The 19,092-nt window shown below is 38.1% G+C and overlaps 1 protein-coding gene across 3 annotated transcripts in view; it reads left to right on the top strand.

Moving 5' to 3' along the window:
- The window catches only part of ELMOD1 (ELMO domain containing 1), a 60,721-nt gene extending 53,880 nt beyond the window's left edge, over positions 1–6,841 (top strand). For all 3 annotated transcript variants that reach the window (XM_015590572.2, XM_015590571.2, XM_006913423.3), the window contains 2 exons: positions 1,012–1,145; positions 5,445–6,841. In XM_015590572.2, coding sequence (XP_015446058.1) covers positions 1,012–1,145; positions 5,445–5,617 — 307 coding nt within the window. In that variant the 3' untranslated portion in view covers positions 5,618–6,841. The remainder of the gene's footprint in view (positions 1–1,011; positions 1,146–5,444) is intronic.
- The last annotated feature ends 12,251 nt before the right edge of the window (positions 6,842–19,092 follow it).

Consider the following 19,092-nt stretch of genomic DNA (forward strand, 5'->3'; position numbering starts at 1 on the left):
TGTTAGTCAGTTGAATTTTTAAAAGGACCTGTTTATCTGTTTTTTAATGTATTTGTATGATTATATAACACTACTTCGTCTGTGACCAATTGACAAGGTTTAGAAATGTATAACTATATGAAAATGATTTTTAGAAATTATCATTTAGAATTTTATATGGTAGTTTTAAGAATTTCTATCAAGTATCAGGCTTTTAGATAAAAATTTACTTAGAAGTTTTTTTTTTTTTAATAATGCCCATTTCATCTAAAAATATTTTGAACTGAGAACTCCTTTTTTTTTAATGTGCTGGATTTATATCAGATAGGACTTAAAAACGCTTTCATTTAATTTTTGATAGACATGTAGAAAAGGGCTAGAAAATATACCCTGAGTGTTAAGATACTTATTTAAATTTTTTCTCATTTTAAAGGTAAAAGTTCTTTATTTTAGAAAATTTAGAAAATATAGAAAAGTAAACAAAAAAATCATCCCAATCTTATTACTCTAACAGACTTGTATTAATATTTTGTGGCATTTCATTCTGGCTTACTTTCTGTGCATATTTGTGTATATATAATAAAACTTGGCTTGTTCTATAAAGTTTTAAATCTTGCTTAAATAGTCTTTTAGGAATATAGTTTTCATTGGCTGAATATGTTATGTTAGATTACCATAATTTGTTTCACCAATCACCTTCTTTAGGATATTCGAATAGTTTCCATGTCTTTGCCATTATCAATAATGCTGTAATGAATATCTTTGTATATAAAGCTTTCTCAGTTTTTTAATTTTTTCTTTCATATATTTGGAAAAGGAATTACCAAGTCAAAGCACATGATCTCTCAATTCTCTTGTACGTATTATTGAAATTTTCTGATAAATTACAAAATTCAGGGTTTCGATAACAAAGAGGAAAGTGAAACCTGCCACCTTAATAATTTAATAGCATTTTTAAATCAGATTATTGTATTTTTAAAACTTATTTCCCATATGTGACACGCAGTTGGTTTTGTGGTTTACACTTTACAGGTACTCATTTGCAATTGTGGGCATCAACATAACTGACCTGGCATATAATCTACTGGTGAGCGGAGCTCTAAAAACTCATTTCTACAACATCGCCCCAGAAGCTCCGACATTGCCTCACTTCCAACAAACATTCTGTAAGTTTCCAGTGGCTTACTTATCAATGTAGGTTTCTATAGAACACTCTAGAGAAGGGTTAAAGCTGAGGTATCTTTGTGATTTGGTTGCTCTGGGACCTTTGAACTTCCTCTTTTGGTTTGATTTTTTGTTGTTGTTGAAAACCTTCACTTACATTTTCAGGCATTGTAGATTTCTCCTCTTTCCCAGCCCTTGCATAACATCTAATGTGTCAACTTCTGGTCTGACTTAACATGTCTCTCACCCTCTAAATCCAACTTGCAAAGCACTTAAGAGTGCAGGTTCTAAAGACAACCGAAATTGACTGCCAGATCTATGTTTCCTAACCTCTCTAAGCCTCTGTTATCTCAGCTATAAAATGAGAAATGAGTCTTCCTTACAGAACTACTGTGAATATAAAATGAGACGATGGATAAAATGTTTTTTTGTTAGCTAACCCCATAGTTAGTCCTCAGTAAACATTAAAAGAGCCCAGGTGAGTAAGCATGCAACAGGATTAGTTTTCCCAAGGCCCTCACAAGATTTTAGAAAAAGCAGCAATCCCCCTATGGATTGGGGTATAGGCAAAGGGACTCAAGCCTTTCTAGAAGAAGCAAACTGTGCCTTGAATTCATTGTTCCTCCATCAGACGTCATCAGTTCTTCAAGTCAGCTCTGTAATATTCTTGCGATTATCCGTGTCCTGCATATGTCTCTGCTGTCTACTAACTGAATGCAGTGAAGCAAAACCAAGACACATTCAAGCAACAACAAATACGCTGCAGGTTTGGACTGAAAGGCCAAATTAATATTCAAAACAGGTATTCCATGTAGATAAAAGAATATAAGAATATAATAGCTCTATCATTCTGACTTTACAGTACTATTCAGTGAACACTGTACTGCCAAGGCAGTACGCTACAAAAATTGCATTCTATCTAAAGCTCCACTGAAATGAAGTAAGGTTGTGTGTAGTGAGTAGAAGGAACATACAAAGGTGAGAAGAGAGGGAAGAATTATCTTTTCTTTGACCTTCAAAAGAAGGACCTATTCAGTAGGTACAAAGGAAGAGAATACACTGGAAAAGGCAACTGGCACAGCAGTGGAAAGTCATCTGATTTCAGTTCCAAACTTCCAGCTTCCAGCTGTAATTGGGTGATTACACCCTATTCAAGTATCTTTTCAAAGCCCAGTGTCCTCATCTGTAAAATGAAGGTATATCAGCATTACCTACCCCACAAAGCTGTTGCAAAAATTAAATAAGAGACTTCAAACAATAGCCTGGCCTCTGTTTCCGACCTCTATTTGTTAGCTTTCTTAGCTAACATAATATTCTGAAATTGCCTACCTGGATTCCTCTCTCCAAAAGATCAATAATTGGGAAGCATAGGAACTCTACCTTTTTCTCGTATCTTTACATATTTGTTAATTGGCAGATGGGCCAACTGACCAACTGACCAAATAGATTTATGAACACCCTGTGATGCTGTATAAAGGAGTGGAGTTTTATGATTATAACATGTACTCCGGAAGCCAAGCCACTATTTCTTCATTTTGATTAAAATCAATTTATACAGTCTCTAATTGTTTTCCTGATGTGCTAGAGAAAGAGAGTCTCAAGAAATCAGTCTGCAAGCTTTAAAGCTTGACTTTTGCAGCCTTCAGAGAAAGGATCCTGAGAGTGGTGTCAGATTGTTAACTACTCCCACCTCTACTCTTATCCTAGCCTGCCTTTTAAACTTTTCAGAATGTTTTTCTGTGATTGCATGTAAAGTAGAGAAATGGGGAAACCAAATGGATCTCCATTCTTCTAAAACTCTGTGCTACATTAGATCACCTTTAGAGTAAGTTGCAATTTACCTGCACATTATAAAACAGTGAATATTCTTAGGCACATTGTGGAAAAGTGAATTCTTAATAATTTTTCATAGTACCTGTTTCTTTATTTCAATGGAAATGAAGACCTTATCATTCATGAGATACTAATGAAATGCCTTTAATTCGTCATGGGTGCTTTTAATGCATAGTATTGGAAACCTGACTCGATATACAAAACAGCTCAGAGGCCGAGTCAGAAAAATTATGTGTGTATTTTATGTAGCAAGGGAAGAAGAAATTATAAATGATCATAGATTTCATTTAGAAGTATAAAATATTTAGAAAGAAGCCAAGGGAACTTAAAAGGAGAGCATTTTTTAGACCAATGTTTCTCAAACTTTAGTGACATGAATGAGATTCATTTTACCGAACTGTGATGCCTGGTTGAATCTGGAAGGATCTGCATTTTTAACAGGGACCCCCATACCATTCTTGAGATACTTTAGGATTTTGCCCAGTCACTGAGATGGACAGATGATTGAATTGTTTTGATTGAATAAGATACTGAGGTTAGAGGAAACAAGTTTCTGTCGGTGTGTACTGAACTAACCAGGATGATAAACAGACTCCAAGTCATGGCATGTGGGAAGTGGTAATGAGAAATAGGGATGCTTAACCTGGAAAAGAGATACGCTCAGGGCATAAAAGGCACTTCAGATACCTGAATTGAAGAAACACTGAGTATGTTCCAAGAAATACAGGCCAACATTTTAGGCTCAGTGTGAGAAAGAACCTTTTAAGAATCAGGTTCTTCAGTGGAACAGACTAATGTCAGTTTCCTCACCAGAAGAGTTCAAGGCTGGCTGCTGCCTTAGGGAATGCAAGTATCAGATGGAGCGGAGATGGATGAGATGGCTCCTGGGGTCACTGATACCTCTGATCTAGGGCTTCTCTGATGTGTTCAAGTTCTCATAATGGTAGCAGTGGGCCCTGGGTTGGGTAACCCATAGGCATTTGGGTAAGGGTTGGCATATGTCCACATCAGAGATGTTAAAAGCAATCTATATGTTAACTTTTGTTAACACAAATTAACATAATGTGTTAATGTGTGTGGAGATCCCAAAGGTAGTCCAATTCTAAAAGAAATGGAACAGCCGAACCCCTGCCAAAAAGTAAAATAAATTCTCTTTCTCCTTACCACCCTTTCTCCTATAGTTGTAGAGAGTCTATATACTAAATGATGTACAAATATACTTAATAATGTAATGAATGAGTAATCAAGTAAGTTTGTCAATGGACCAACATCTGGCAGTGTGTGTTTGGGAGGAGCGAAGGTCACTTCTAAGTTTGCGTTATAGTGAGACATGGATAAAGATTTTTTAAAATCTGTTTATGGAACTGTTAAAGGTTTTTCCCATAAGTAGCTAGTTACCAGAAAAACAAAACCTATCAATTTTTTTTTTTACAACTGGAATTGAGTATGTTCGTTTCAAAATTCTCTTGCCATGCCCCTCCTGCTGCTCACTCCTTTCCCATTGACGTATAAGAACTAGAATTCAAACCAGGTTTCTGGCTCCAGAATCCTTGCTCCTACTTTCCACTGTCTTCTAATGTTAAGACAAAGAAAAGCTTGATTAATCTTTGGTTTTCTTTTTTTTAAACTAGGAATATTCCCTCAAATGCTTTTCTCCTAATACATATAGAGACACTTGAGCTTGCAATAGGTTTACTACATGTAAATAAATATCATCATCCTTTTAAAAAGCTATTCATGTTTCCATTCTAAATGTGATGGAGAAGAGGACACAGTGGGGAAACAGAACACAATGAATAGATTCTCATAACAAATAAGTACATTTATTCCAAAAATTTTCCCAATCCAGATCATTCATAGATAACATTTCTGAGACACAAAAGTATTTGAATATGAAATTATGCTTCAGAGCAGGAAAGTCTTATTAACAATTTCATATAGTTTAATAACCAGTCTGTGTTGTTTAGAGTTGATTTACAATTTTTATTGTCTCATGATAGATTGTCAGAACACATTTGTTTGATTTGTCAGGGTTATTTAAAACTTTACTCAAATCAAATATCAAAAGAAAAAAAGGTTGAATGGGGGTAATTTTGGAAAATTAGACCATTATGTTAATTTAATAAGGGGGCCAATTGCTGTTGGCCTTTCAGAATATGTTTCACATGTGATTCATTTTCAAGAGATGTCAGAATTTATTTGTATTCCTGCTTGAGAAAAGTGAGAATGATTCCAGGACCAATTGGAAAAATGTTGCAGATTAGTAGTTTGTACTGCACTGGTTTTGAAGAATAATTTTTAACAGTAGTATTTGCTATGAAATACTTTTATTTAAATATTCTGATCTCTTTGAGCTCCACAGTTGCCATTATTTGGTTTGACATCTCTTTCAGCATTTAGGGTGATTTCGAATGTGATTTGAGATTGTTTTTTCTCCTGCATTCTTATCACTATCTTATCTCTAATAGGCTATTTGATGCACGAGTTTCATAAGTTTTGGATTGAAGAGGACCCCATGGACATAATGGAATTTAATCGTGTGCGGGAGAAATTCCGTAAGAGGATCGTAAAACAGCTGCAGAACCCAGACATGGCATTGTGCCCACACTTTGCTGCCTCGGAAGGTTTAATCAACATGTAGTTGCCCATGCTGATTTTAATGGATACCCCAGAACACTGCCTCATTGTCATGGTATATCTCTGCTTAGGTCCCAGCTCACACATTGAATGCACACGGTGATTGTATGCATGCCTTTTCGTACAGTATTTTCATCTCTTGGTCATAATTACCAGATCCCCAGATACCACTGTTTCTGGAGTATCTGCCATCCAGTGACTGCTCATATTGTGGCATTATGCAGTGTTACATCCTGCCTTGACACCCAGGTATGGAGAGAGTTTTCTATTTTTTTAGATTGTTTTCCTCCCTCTCATAACTCAACATTGAAGAATTGTATTTCTCTAGCTGTATTTTATATGTAAGAGATTTATCTGAATCTTGTTCTGTGGAAGCCTTTTAATTTATTGATATGTTTCATGACTATTGCTGCTAGCTTTTCAAGCCAGGTTCATGCTTGGGCCTCATTCCAATTAAGTATAAGACTTAAAATAATACAGACAGACACATGATAAGCCAAACCATTCCTGCAAACATAGCTGTGCTTCACAAAAATGTAACAAGGCTTATAAGAAGCAAATTTAGGTAGGTGCTGTTTTTGTTTGAAGTACCTGCAGAATTATATTGTAATTTACCCATAGTTGCAATTCTGTCATAGTCGTCTGGATATTAAGTTATTTTATTCCCATAATTTCACAGGCTTTCATGCCTAAATATGTGTATGATGCTTGGAGCCTCAGAAAGGAAGTATGCATACTTCAAAGCTGTGAAAGGTTTTTCACTGCCTGCCTCTTGCTGAACTCAGACTTACACCCTAGCACTGTTCTAATCCAAGCATCTTTGCCTGGGGAACTCAGTGTTAACTGGTTTGTTTTCTCTGTCAAGAGGCAATATTAAAATACAATCTGCAAGAAAATGTATTGCAAGAGAGGAACCTAAGCTATGTCATTCTGCAATATTTCTTGAAAATAACGACCTTGATTGTATCAAGAAGTAAATTGCTTGGAAGGGGGAAAAGATCAAATCGTTCCAAAACTGCTAAAAATCATTTACAAAACCATGATTTAGTTTGGAATTATGATTGTAGTCTGTTGAATAATATTTACCATGGCATTTCATACCCATGGTATTTTATACCTTCTATCATTTTAGTATTATTAGACATTTGTGTAATCACTTGCTTATTTAAATGAATTTTGAGTACTGCCTGTCAGATATATGAATAAATTATATGTCATTCTACTGTAACGTATAGTGGATTTCATTTTAATATTTTGTGCTCATACAGCTTCTGAATATGCAAATATGTGAGCGGGTAGAATGTCAAAGACAGACAACCTGGAGCTGAATATAAATCACGCCATCATTCAGAGTAACCAGGAATAAATTAGAGTATGTCATGTCTGAGAAACTTATTTAACTGCTCATGAGGCCTGGTAGTGCTTTAATGAAAGAATAAGGTCCACCTTTTTCTTTGTAACTTATTGTAAAGCCTGGTCTGTCTACTGCTAGACAGCTGATAAAGGAAACATTAAGCTGCCCGTTGTTTCCTTGTCCATTTTAGTTCCTCTAGGATTTTGCTATCCTTTCCCTCTCGACCATGTACCAGGTGGCAGCATTTTGTATTGCATCTATTACAGCCCTGTGCCCTTTCTTAGAACAGGGAACAGAAGGAGTTGGTTAACACATGATGTGTACCATGAGTAATTGCAAGAGTATATATTTCTCCGGATAGGTGAGAACTTGTGAACCAGGTAAATAGCCTGTCTTAGGAGCCTTGAATTTTCACCACAGCTGCAACTGCTATAAATGAAGGCATTATCCTATATGCAGTACAGGCTTTGTCGGCCATATGTGTGTGTATTTTCTCTTTCTATCCACTGTGGTCCTGTGTCACTGGTATGGCTTGATAGTATGTGGCATTTACACCACCTCATGTCTCTTCTGTTCAGGTAGAAATAGTTGATGGTAACAGTGCTGGGAGTTTTCCCTCCCCGCTTCTTGAATGATTTCTCTCTGTTGTATCTTAACATGGCTGCACAATTTTAGGATGAAAAAACTACCAATTCTCTCTAGTTTGGAGTATTATTAGATTTCTCATTCGCACCTCTTTGTGGAAGATGCATTCTACCCAGTAACATGAAGTAAGGTGAGAAAAAGAAGAGCAAAAGGTTTAAAAAGCATTAAAAATGTGTGATGTGTGTGTGTGTGTTTTCCCTTGAGCATTCTTAGCTTGCTTATACTTATTCCACTGAACAAGGGTTGACCACTTAAAATGTAAATAATATGGCAAGCCTCTTCTAAATTTTCCAAAACACTCTTGCTTCGATATAAACACATTCCAGTTCACACCAGATAAAGAAGACACTGAAGCGCTGTTTCTGAAATTGTGACTTCAATCTGATTTTTCTTCTCGTAGTTCTTGTTATTGTACTGAAAAAAATAATCTTTTGCCTTGTAACCCACCATCTTTTTTATTTGAAAAGAAGCTTAAATGTACACCAGATATACCAATCGCAAATGATAAAATGACCTTACAATGTATCTTCTGAACCAGAAGATGTTGTTAATAATTTCTTTAGGACAGCAGGGTAAACCACAACAGTTTGAGGAAACTGAGAAGTTAGGTGATTAAGAGAGGCCAAGAGACAGATGTAAGTAGGGATCATGCACCCACTACTCAATCAGACAAACAACCCAATTTCTTCTAACCTCTATAGGAGAAGTACATCATAGGGGCATAGACGTTTTGATATCCAGCATACTGCCAAAATCTTAAAGGACCATCAGAGAGTGGGCTTGGTCTGAGCTGGAAGGTCAGCTGATTTAGCTGGGCTTATAGAAAGTTGGCAACAGGAAAATAAAACCTGGCAATCAAACTCCACAGCTCCAAATCATCTCGATCTATAAATATATGGAGCCATATCCAACTGAATAAAAATGAGGAAGAGACCAGAGTCGATGGGGACAGAGGGCGGGACATGGAAAGAAGAAAAAGAGAGTAGACAAAAAGGAAAGCCAGCTAGGCACATAGCCACATCTTTATGTGGAAACTTTGAGCCATATGCTCTATCAAAGCAATGCCTGTAACTCTTTAGGAACTTACAGAAGTGACTGCTCTACTCTAGAAATGAAGTGACTGAAAAGCAGAAGCAAGTATGACATCAAGTCCTAGGAGACAAAAGATTCTGGTATGGATTCCATTTCAAGAGCTAACATTTAGTGAGTTCTCATGCCATGTGCCAGAACTGTGCTACTTCTTTGTTTCATCTCCTCAACAACATACAGAGTGAGCTTGTTTGCTTGCTTGGTATTCTAGACAAACAGGATTAGAGAATTTAAATGCATTACTAAAGGTGTCAAGAAAGAGTATCACAAACCACAATGAAATGTCACCTCACACCCATTAGACTAGCTGTTGTCAAAAAGACAAGAAATAAAAAGTACTGGCGAGGATGTGGAGAAAAGAGAACACTTGTGCACTGTTGGCGGGAATGTAAGTTGGTGCAGCCACTATGGAAAACAGTATGGAGGTTTCTCAAATTAAAAATAGAACTACCATATGATCCAAAATTTTCACTTCTGGGTAATTTATTTAAAGAAAACGAAGAGACTAACTTGAAGAGATAACTTGCATCTCCATGTTCACTGCAGTACTGTTTACAATAGCCAAGACATAGAAGCAATTTAAGTATCCACCATTGGATAAATGGGTAAAGAAAATATTGTATATATATACACAATGGAATATTATTCAGCCATAAGAATAAGGAAACCCAGCTCTTTCTCCGCCATTGTGATCTTACTCGCCATGTCTTCTCAAAAGACTTTCAGGACCAAGTGGTTCCTGGCCAAGAAATAAAAGCAGAATCAGCCCAATCCCCAAAGGATTCAAATGAAAACTGATAATAAAATCAAATACGACTCCAAGAGGACACATTGAAGAGGAACCATGCTGAGTCTATGAGGAATCACACCTGAGATGGCACACATGTATATGCTATATCCAGGTTGCTTGGACCTTACCAAAGTACTGAGAAGATCACTACTATCTGGACAGTTGGACATGTTTTATTGAGAATTTATTGGAAAAATAATTTTCTTCTATATGTAATATGCTTCTGTACTAGTAGGTTAGTTCGGTAATAAATATGTGAGGCTTTAAAAAAAAAAAAAGGATACCCTGCCATTTGCAACAACCTGGATGGACCTTGAAGCCATTATGTTAAGTGAAATAAGTCAGAGAAAGACAAATACTGTATAATCTCACTTATAAGTGGACTTTAAAAAAAAAAAAAACTAATTCATTGATACAGAGAATAGATTGGTGGTTGCCAGAAGTGCAGGGCGAGGAGTGGGCTAAATGGATTTAGGTCAAAAAGTACCCACAAAAAAGTAAATGGCATAGCTAGACCTTGAACCCAAGGCCTTAAGCTGAGACTTTTAATCATTATGCTGCCTACCTAATTGAAATTATTCTCTACTATCCAGGAGACTGGCGGACTATAAATTCATGTTCACACCCGGCACCCAAGTGATAATATACATGTAAATAACATTTCTTGCTCAGATTTCTGTAAGGTGAATTCATACCTGCACATCACAAATGCTACTATACTATCCCTCAGGACTTTCCACATTTTTGGCCAGAATTTCTTCCCTGATGCACAACAATTCTGACAGGATCGTGAGCTCTTTCTCCCATCCCTTGCCTCCTCCAAGAGCACTGGAAGCCTGTGTTCCTCCTTCCTGCTGGCTTACGGGAAACCTCAAGCAGGTAGGCTTACAGAGCCCGCTCTCAGTTATGCTCAGTCCAGAAGCTGCAGGGTGTTTCAGTAGAAAGAGAAACATGTAGGACTTGGGACATGCAGACTCCTCATAAATAAAACATTCCTTTGACTGCTGAGGTTCCGGTGTCCCATTGACCTGACTTAGCCTCCAGAATGCTACTACTCACAGACACACTAACAGGTATGATGTCGTCCATTAACAATCCTGATTGCTTCATGGAAACCCCAGATAGATGGTCAGGGCACGGTTACCAAAAATAAAATATTGACTTGGTACCTTTCTATTATTTTATCTATAATGTGCCTAGCACTGTGGTCTGCTTTAGGAAAGAGGCCACAGAAGAAAAGTTTATGGAAACTAGAAAAATGTGGCAAAGAGAAAAAGCTGAGATTAAACTTGAAAAATCACAGTTAAACCCCCACTGTCATGCAAGGTGGGTTAAAGTGGATCCCTTCAGGACTGCCACCTACCATAAGAGAGCCCAGATGAATTCCACACCATCACGAGGCATGGGTTATGGAACAGACCTCATTAGAGACATTTCTAAAACACGTATCAGTGAGAGAAAAGAAGGTATGAGTGTTCCTCTTCATCTCAAGGCACGCAAGGACCTGTGTGCTGTGCTAGACACACTGGAGCTGTGAGTTCAGGTGGGGAACCCCCGTCCCTGTTGTTCTCTCTTTTAGAGAAAACTTGAAAGAAACTTAGCAGAAGGGTGATGATCTGAAAGGACCATTTTGTAGCCAGGCAATTGGGATCTCGCTGCCTACTGGTTGGGAGCCATGAGGGAGCATGCACTGCCCCGCCCTACAGTCCTTGAGATCTGTGGGATGTTGCCTTGGAGGAGGAGATTTCTGGTCCTACGGGAAGCTGAGCGTGGATGTAACCCCTTCTGCTGGGAGAGAGAGATGAACCTCCAGACGCAACTGGTTTGTCCCAGCATGCCAGAGAAAACTTGCGAGTTATTTTTTGACAAATCTCATATTACGCCCATATTTTAGATATATTAGCTCTTCTGTGCCAAGTGTGTAGCAATTACAGAGCAATATGGACATCAACAGCCTCAAGCTGGATACCAAGAGTTACATAACCCACTTTTGGTCAAGTTATTACTCTTGCTGCAGAGTACTGCAGGAAAACACTAGCTCTCAGAAGACCTTTGTTTCAGTGTATGTGCTGCTAGTGTTCCTTAGGCCAACAACTTACCTTCTCTGCTTGCTTTTACCATCCATAATGGAAAAATAATAATGACAGCTCCTCTTCAGAGGATTATTGTAAGAGTAAGAGTCAAATAAGCAATCGTTAATTAAAGCACGTAAGAAACTCCAGAGTACTAGATAAACACATGTTTAGTTATAATTGTTTTATTGTTCATTTGGTGTTTGGCTATGAGTTTACTCTAACAGAAAATTCTGCTACAAAATTTGTCCTTGTAGCCAGTGTCCCCCATAATTCAATTCAGCAAATATTTATTGAGAGCTTTTATACCAGGCATTATGCCAAGTCTGGGGATAAAATGGGAATGGAGACAGTGTCCTTCGTCATGACCCTCATAGTCTAAATCTACTGCCCTGCTTCCCGAAGTCTGGTCTTTCATCCACTGACATGAGAATTATTAGAAATGAATCCTCACAGCCTCCTTCCCAGACCTATGGAAGGAGATCTCCATCTTTACACTCTCCTTGGATGATTCATATGCACTTTAAAGTTTGAGAAGCAGTGCTCCAGAGGGTATTGATCTGGTCACTCTCCACTGAAAGCTGACAAGGTTTAGTCTCAGCTGTTAATGGTTTAGAAACAAACCAAACATTCCCTTTGTTTCCCCTCAACATACTTCATCAATATAACTTGACCTTGTGCCCACTTCTAGTGTGTTATCCACCCGAAGGTATAAATAGGAGTTAGCATGGAGAGGTAGAGGGTCGTTATGGACTGAATGTTTGTGTCCTCCCAAAATTCATATGTTGAAATCCTGCCCCACAATCTGATGGTCACTAGGAGGCGGAGCCTTTGGGCGGTGATTAGGTCATGAGGATGGGACCCTCATGAATGAGACTAGAGCCTTGTAAGAACAGACGTGAGAGACAGTTCAGGCCTCAATTACACAATCCTATGTTATATCCCACCAAATCAGTACTGAAATTCTATATTTTTTAGAAAAGAAACTGAAAGAAAATATACCAAAATAGTTACCTGTAGTGGTAGAATTATATTATTTTTATTTTATACATATCTATGTTTTCCAGATATTCTCCCATGAGCATGTATGGTATCTAAAATCCAAAGGAAATAATAAATGTTTTTAAATAATAAAATCACACTCTGTGATTAGTCTCGGGAATTTAAATTTATGCATGTTCTTTGGCAGGAAAGAGGAGACTATTGTAAATAATCAGACCTGGGTTGCCACTAGGAGTGAGAGCCAACTCTAACAATTTTTCCAATAAAAATCTAGTTAGATAGCAGTTCCCTGGGCTGGTACTGGCTAGAACCTTCCTTTTACTTAGTATTACCATGAAAGTTTCTAATTATCTCACTAGCTCTCAGAGACCACTAGTTTGTTGGTTTTCCTTTTTTAAAAAGAAAAATTTATCAGTAATAATTTCAGGCACTGAAGCAAAAATTCCAGGCACTACATCCTCCGCTAACACTTCATAACTCTCTGAATAATGGCATCATGAATATTTATGCCTTGTTATTATCACTGCTGCAAGGAATGACAGTTCCAGCACAAGTGATCATATTCATTTCCATTTCACTGCTCAACCCTAAATATTCTGTTTTTGTTTCCTCCCACTTGGCAGCTTCATACACTCCGCTGCAGACTTGCTTATGGTCCTGTTAAACAGGTAGAATACCCCTCAAAGAAATGTTCATTTTCCTTTCCTATGCAATCAGAGGGCTAGAGATCCATGCATCCATTCATCCTCCCATCAGCAAATATTCACTGACAGCCTGCTCTACGCTAGGCATTGTGCTAGTGCCGGGATACAAAAAAGAATAAGACATGCTCCTTGCCTGCAAGTCTTGTCCGGAGATAGACAGGTAAACAGTCCACTACACTACAGTGAGGTCAGTTCAATGACTGGCACTAAGTCTTGGCTGCTATGGGAGATACCATTCATGAGGACAACATAAACAAAGACACCAAGGTGAAAAGAGCTCAGTCTGGGCAGAGCATTACAAACAGTTCAGTGTTGTCGGAGAGCAGGGGCATGGGATAATAATAACCTTGAAGGCTTTGTTAAAGAGCTGAGACGTGAGGGTGAACTTGAGGGGTCAAAAGTAGGATAGCAATATTGTTGGAAGATTGGTAGTGCAGTCCAGGTAACACATGTGAAACTGAACTGGAATTATGGGCATAGAAGATTTACTGGCTCTTGTAAATAAAAGATTTATTGGCTCATGTAAATGAAAAAATGAGTCATATATCTAACTTCAGATACAGATGGATCCAGCAGCTCAAAAATCATCACCGGAGTTTAGTTTGTCTGTATCTGTTGTTGGCTGCACAGTAGCAGTGACTGAAGCAGCTCTCACACTATATACATTTAGGTTCATGACCTAACAGGAGTTCGGTGGGGAACCTCTTTTAAATACAACCCTGGCATTGAGTCTCTTACTAACTCGACTTGAGACATGTACCCATCACTGTTACCAGAGGGAAATGATGCTTTAATTCACTCAAACATGCTTATGTGCCACTTTCTCAAAACTGCATATACTGAGAGTAGGAGAGGAGCCGTTCGCTCTTAAAGAAATCAGGTATTTTTGCAAATAGGAAAAATGGACATGGGGTCCATTTTTGGAAGGGTGGCAAAAGACAACCAATGTCTACTCTGTAGGTTACTACTCCATTGATTACTATTATTACTTTGGATTAAAACTGCACACATATATACATCCCTATATATTTGTATATATGTAATTTGTATACACGTTACACATATAAAATATACTATCTAAGCTAGTTGGTTGGTTATGTATACAGCAACCAACCAGCTTAGATAATTGTAAAGCTATCTTAATTTGGATATTGTACTACATTGATTGTACTAGGAGTCCCAGTTTTCATACTTCCCTGAATCTGATCTCTCTGCCCTCCCCACTGACCCTGTGCTTGACCTTGTGCCTTGCTTTTACCAATGGGACAATATCAAACTCAACACAAGCAGAGGCTTAAAAAAGAGCCTTTGAGTTTCTCCTCCCTCTTTCAATTTGGCCACCACCATGACAACAAGCTTGGGCTAGCCTGTTGGAAGACGAAAGGTCATGTGGAGGAAAGTCAAGATGTTCTAGCTAAAGCTATTCTAGACCAACCAGCCCCAGCAGCTAACAGAGGTGCGTGAGCAAGCCCAGCCAAGATTAGCTAGATCAACAAAACCATCCAGCCATGGATTCATGGGAAATAATAAATGATTGTTGTTTCTAATGCAACAATATGTATCTTAAACAGTCTAAATTAGGGTTCCTAGACCCAATTCCAATGGGGGGAGGGAGAGTGGGGAGTTGGTTCCCTTCACGCCAACAGAAATATTCTTGGATATCAGAAAGGTGTCCAAGAATTCAATTCAATTCTGACACTATTTACCTGGAGATAACATCAGATTCCATAGGTTAAGGGCTCAATCCTACAAGACTGCTCCTTGCCCCCCCCCGCCACACACACACACTTCAAATGTCAGCTTCAAGCCCAGGCTACCTGGGCTTCTCATCAAGTGGCTACGTATTGGAGGTTCCAATGACCCTCTATAACCCAGAAAGCTAATTGCAAATCCAGATTGTTATCTGTAGTTCTGACCAACTGACATAAATCAGATGTTCTCACAACCCCCTCCTTGGGTCCAATTTGCTAGAACAGCTCAGAGAACTCAGAGAAACATGTTACTTTCTAGATCACTGGTTTATTATAAAAGGCTATAACTCAGGAACTGCCAAATGGAAGAAATGCATAGGGCAAGGCATGTGGGAAGGGGGGGCGGAACTTCTATGCCCTCTCCAGCACACGGCTCTCTTTGCATCTCTACAGTGTTCATCAACCTAAAAGTTCTGGGAACCCCATCCTCGGTTTTTTATGGAGGCTTTGTTACATAGTCATGGCTGATTAAATCATTGGCCATTGTGATTTATTCAACCTCCAGCCTCTCTCCCTTCCTCGGAGGTCAAGAGTAGGATTGAAAATTCCAACCCTCTAATCACATGGTTGGTTCCATTGGCAATTAACTCCCACCCTTTCCAAAAGTCACCTCATTAACATAATAAAATACACCTTTTTCATTCTCAGCACTCAGGAAAATTCAAGATGTCCCCAATACTGTGAGCCAGGAATTGTGGAGGAAGATCAAATATATATGAGATATGTATTTTGGTCATATAAATGACCAAATATATATTTCTTATAAATCACAATATCACTCAGACATTCTCCATTTTTGCCCAATAATATGATTATTAAAGATAACAAAGGCAATGAAGCCCAAGATACTAATGGTCTCATTTGGGTAGTGAGGAAGACAACAGGAAAGAGATGGACACATGGCTACAGCTGAGTAGGTTGCTACAGTGAGCACTCTGGCAGCCTGAAGCCTTGGGAGAGCAAAGCCAAGGTGTACTAAAAGTCAGAAGCAAGCTGCAAAAAAAAAGGTGGTTGGCAAATCAAACCAACCAACCTATAAGTTTCCATTCACACATTTATTGAACTACTGTTATGTAGTGCAGTGGCCTAGGGCCTGGAGCTCAGGAGAGGAGACTCACACTTATGAAATGAGCAGAGCATAATGATCCTTGTGGTATGATCGACTGCACACTGACAAGATGCAGATGCTGAAAGAGGTAGAAATGGGAGAAGGGAGACAGCACTGGGGTGCAGGAAAATTAAAGGAGAGAAATCGAGTCAGATTTTCCCATGAATAGGGAATATAATCCCCAGAATTTAGAAGCTCAGACAGTTTGTTGAAGGATCTGAGTTATTTTGTGAATCATAAAAAAAATCTGGAAAAAATTATTTCACGGGCTATGTGCTAGAATGGAAAAGCAGAGTTGTGAAAAGATATGAATTTTGCTTCTGCCTGACCTTGGACAGGCCATAAAACGTCTTTAGGTCTTAGTTTTCTCATCTATAAAATGAAGAAAATAGGTAATCTCTAATATTTCTTTCTCTTCTAAAATTCTCCAACTCTATGTGAAAGAAGAACCCAACAATAAGCAGAAAATATAATTTCTGTGATAATTCATCTACCTTAATTTTAGTCCAAGAATCAGCTCTTTACCAAGAAGCTGGAAGAGAAGAGAAAAAGCCAGTAAACCATCATTTAAACCCTGAGGATGAGGGAGAGATACATATCAGGCTTCAAACACAAGATGTAAAAGAATAATCTTTTGGCGATTATTTTTTCCAGAAATGTTTCAAATCTGTCAAGCGTAATGAGGACTCTGTCTACATGTTTTTTGCAGTGTGAAAATGATCAAATAGCTTTCTGTCCCGGAACACAAAGCTTCAGTGTTTAAATAAATACCTCAGTGTTTGATGATGTAAGAAATGGTACCTACGTATCAACTGTTATTGCTTTCTTAATCCATATAGTGGACCGTGTTATTTAGCTTCCAGCACCCACTCCCATCCTAACAGCACCTTAATTTTCTTGTGGGGAAATAACTCTGTCCCACATGTAGCCTTAGAAAGAGGAAAGTTCTTGGAAACCATTTCTCATAACAGAAGATGAAGGGCTCAGATCCTCCTTGTCCCTGGCCCTGGGGTGGGACCAGAGTTGGTGCATGTTGCTAAGCTTGGATAATAACATTGTCTCTGAAGACTTTGATTTTGAGTCATCTGGGTGGGGATTGGGTGTTATTCTTTCCAGATGTCACTCATTAAACTGTTGCTTCCCCACAATGCCTACGGAGGTGGGTTTTCACAGATTCTACATGTTTCCAAGCCCGTCCTTCAGCTTCCCATTGTGTGCGCCCCCTGACATTCTCCCAACATCATTAGCTTAGGCTAGTCTGAGTCAGTTTCTATTGTCATAAATGAGATTCCTAACTGATAAAATAATATTCGCCAGAACCAGTCTTATACGTAAGCCAAAATATTATGCTGTCTCTTACTACCTGTCCTTTTTACATACTGTTTTCCCTGCATCATGTGCTCTTCCTGCTTTAATAATAATTCACTATTTTTTTGTACTTTTTATGGAGACTCTATAGGATAGCAATTTAAAGCACAGGTTAAAATTCTAGTTTATCCACTTATGAACTATATAACAAGCTCATATACCTTTGCCTTCAGTTTCTTCATTTGTAAAATAAATGTAATAGAAGCATCCATATCATGGGGTTGTTATGTGTATTCAATGAGTTATATTGCCTAAGATAATTGCCTGAGAAATTCAATAATATATTGAATGAGAATAACATCTGGTAAATGCTATGTAATTGTTTGCTATTGTCATTATGTACCAAGTTCTTGACAAACTATTCTCTATGCCTTTCACAACAATTTATCGAGTAGGCACAATCATATCCATTCTAAGGAAATTGAGGCTAAGAAATCTAAAAGCTTGCCTTGGGTCCTACGTTTAGTAAGTAAAAATGGCAGAGTCAATTTCATGTCTTTATCTGACTAACTTCTGCCTGCCTTAACTCTTTTTATCTCCTCCAGAAAGCCTTAAAACCCCATGTCTCGATCGGGAGAGATCTCTGGTGCTCCCACAGTTTAGTTCATGTCCTGTCTTGTCATCACAGTTTCATAAATTGGAATCATGCTCCTTCAAGGCAGGGATGAGGCTTTCTTTACCCAGTCAGTACCCAATATAGTGTCTGTTACACAGACAGTTTTCTGCAAAATAGTTAGGGAATGAATGAAGAGAAGGGTGCAAAAAGAGAATAGAAAGGAGAGGAATGGAGGAAACTAAAGAACTTTCACCTTCATCTCAGCTCTGCCTAGAGCCAGGCCTGAATCTCCGTGATTCCAATAACAGAGTAATGGAGAGATTTGTGATAAGTCAGCTTAATCCACTTGGGCAGCCAACCCAGAATAGTCAAATCTCAAGGCCGCTGAGCCCAAAAAACATTTGTAACTTTTAACCATAATCACCTTCTGAGAATCAATCCCTAGGATATAATTAGAAATAGAGAAATAAAAGCTTCACATAAAGAGATGCTCATTGAGTGTCACTTTAAAATGAAAGCGATATAAATAACTAAAAATAGTAGTATAGTGGTAAATAATGATGTTTTAAACTATTAATGATAAAAATAATACTTATAGCTAAATTTATTGAGTAACACTATAACATACACTGTTCTAGGCACTTTAAATGTATTAACTCAGCCCTCACAACAGTGCTATGAAGAAAGTATTACCATTATCTCACTTGAAAAATGAGAAAACTGAGGCACAGAGATTGCCTAGGTTCATACGGCTTATAAGAGACAATAATGAAGAATAGGTACCAACATGGAGAGGAAAAATCTTATACAACAATTTAAGTGAGGAAAACGGTATGTTTATTTGGTGATCAGAAAGCTAAAAAGCAACACGTGTACAAACAGAAAGAAAGAGAAAGAAAGAAGAGAAAGAGGGAGAGGAAGAAGAGGAAAAAGGAGAAGAAGGTGTGTGAGGGAAGAGAGAGAGTTGAGGGAAGGAAAGAGTTAAAAAGAGGGAGAGAGACAGAGAGACAAAGAGACTCCAAAATGTTAAATTAGGGAGA

The sequence above is a fragment of the Pteropus alecto genome, unplaced genomic scaffold (genome assembly GCF_000325575.1).
Source record: "Pteropus alecto unplaced genomic scaffold, ASM32557v1 scaffold385, whole genome shotgun sequence".
NCBI lineage: Eukaryota > Metazoa > Chordata > Mammalia > Chiroptera > Pteropodidae > Pteropus > Pteropus alecto.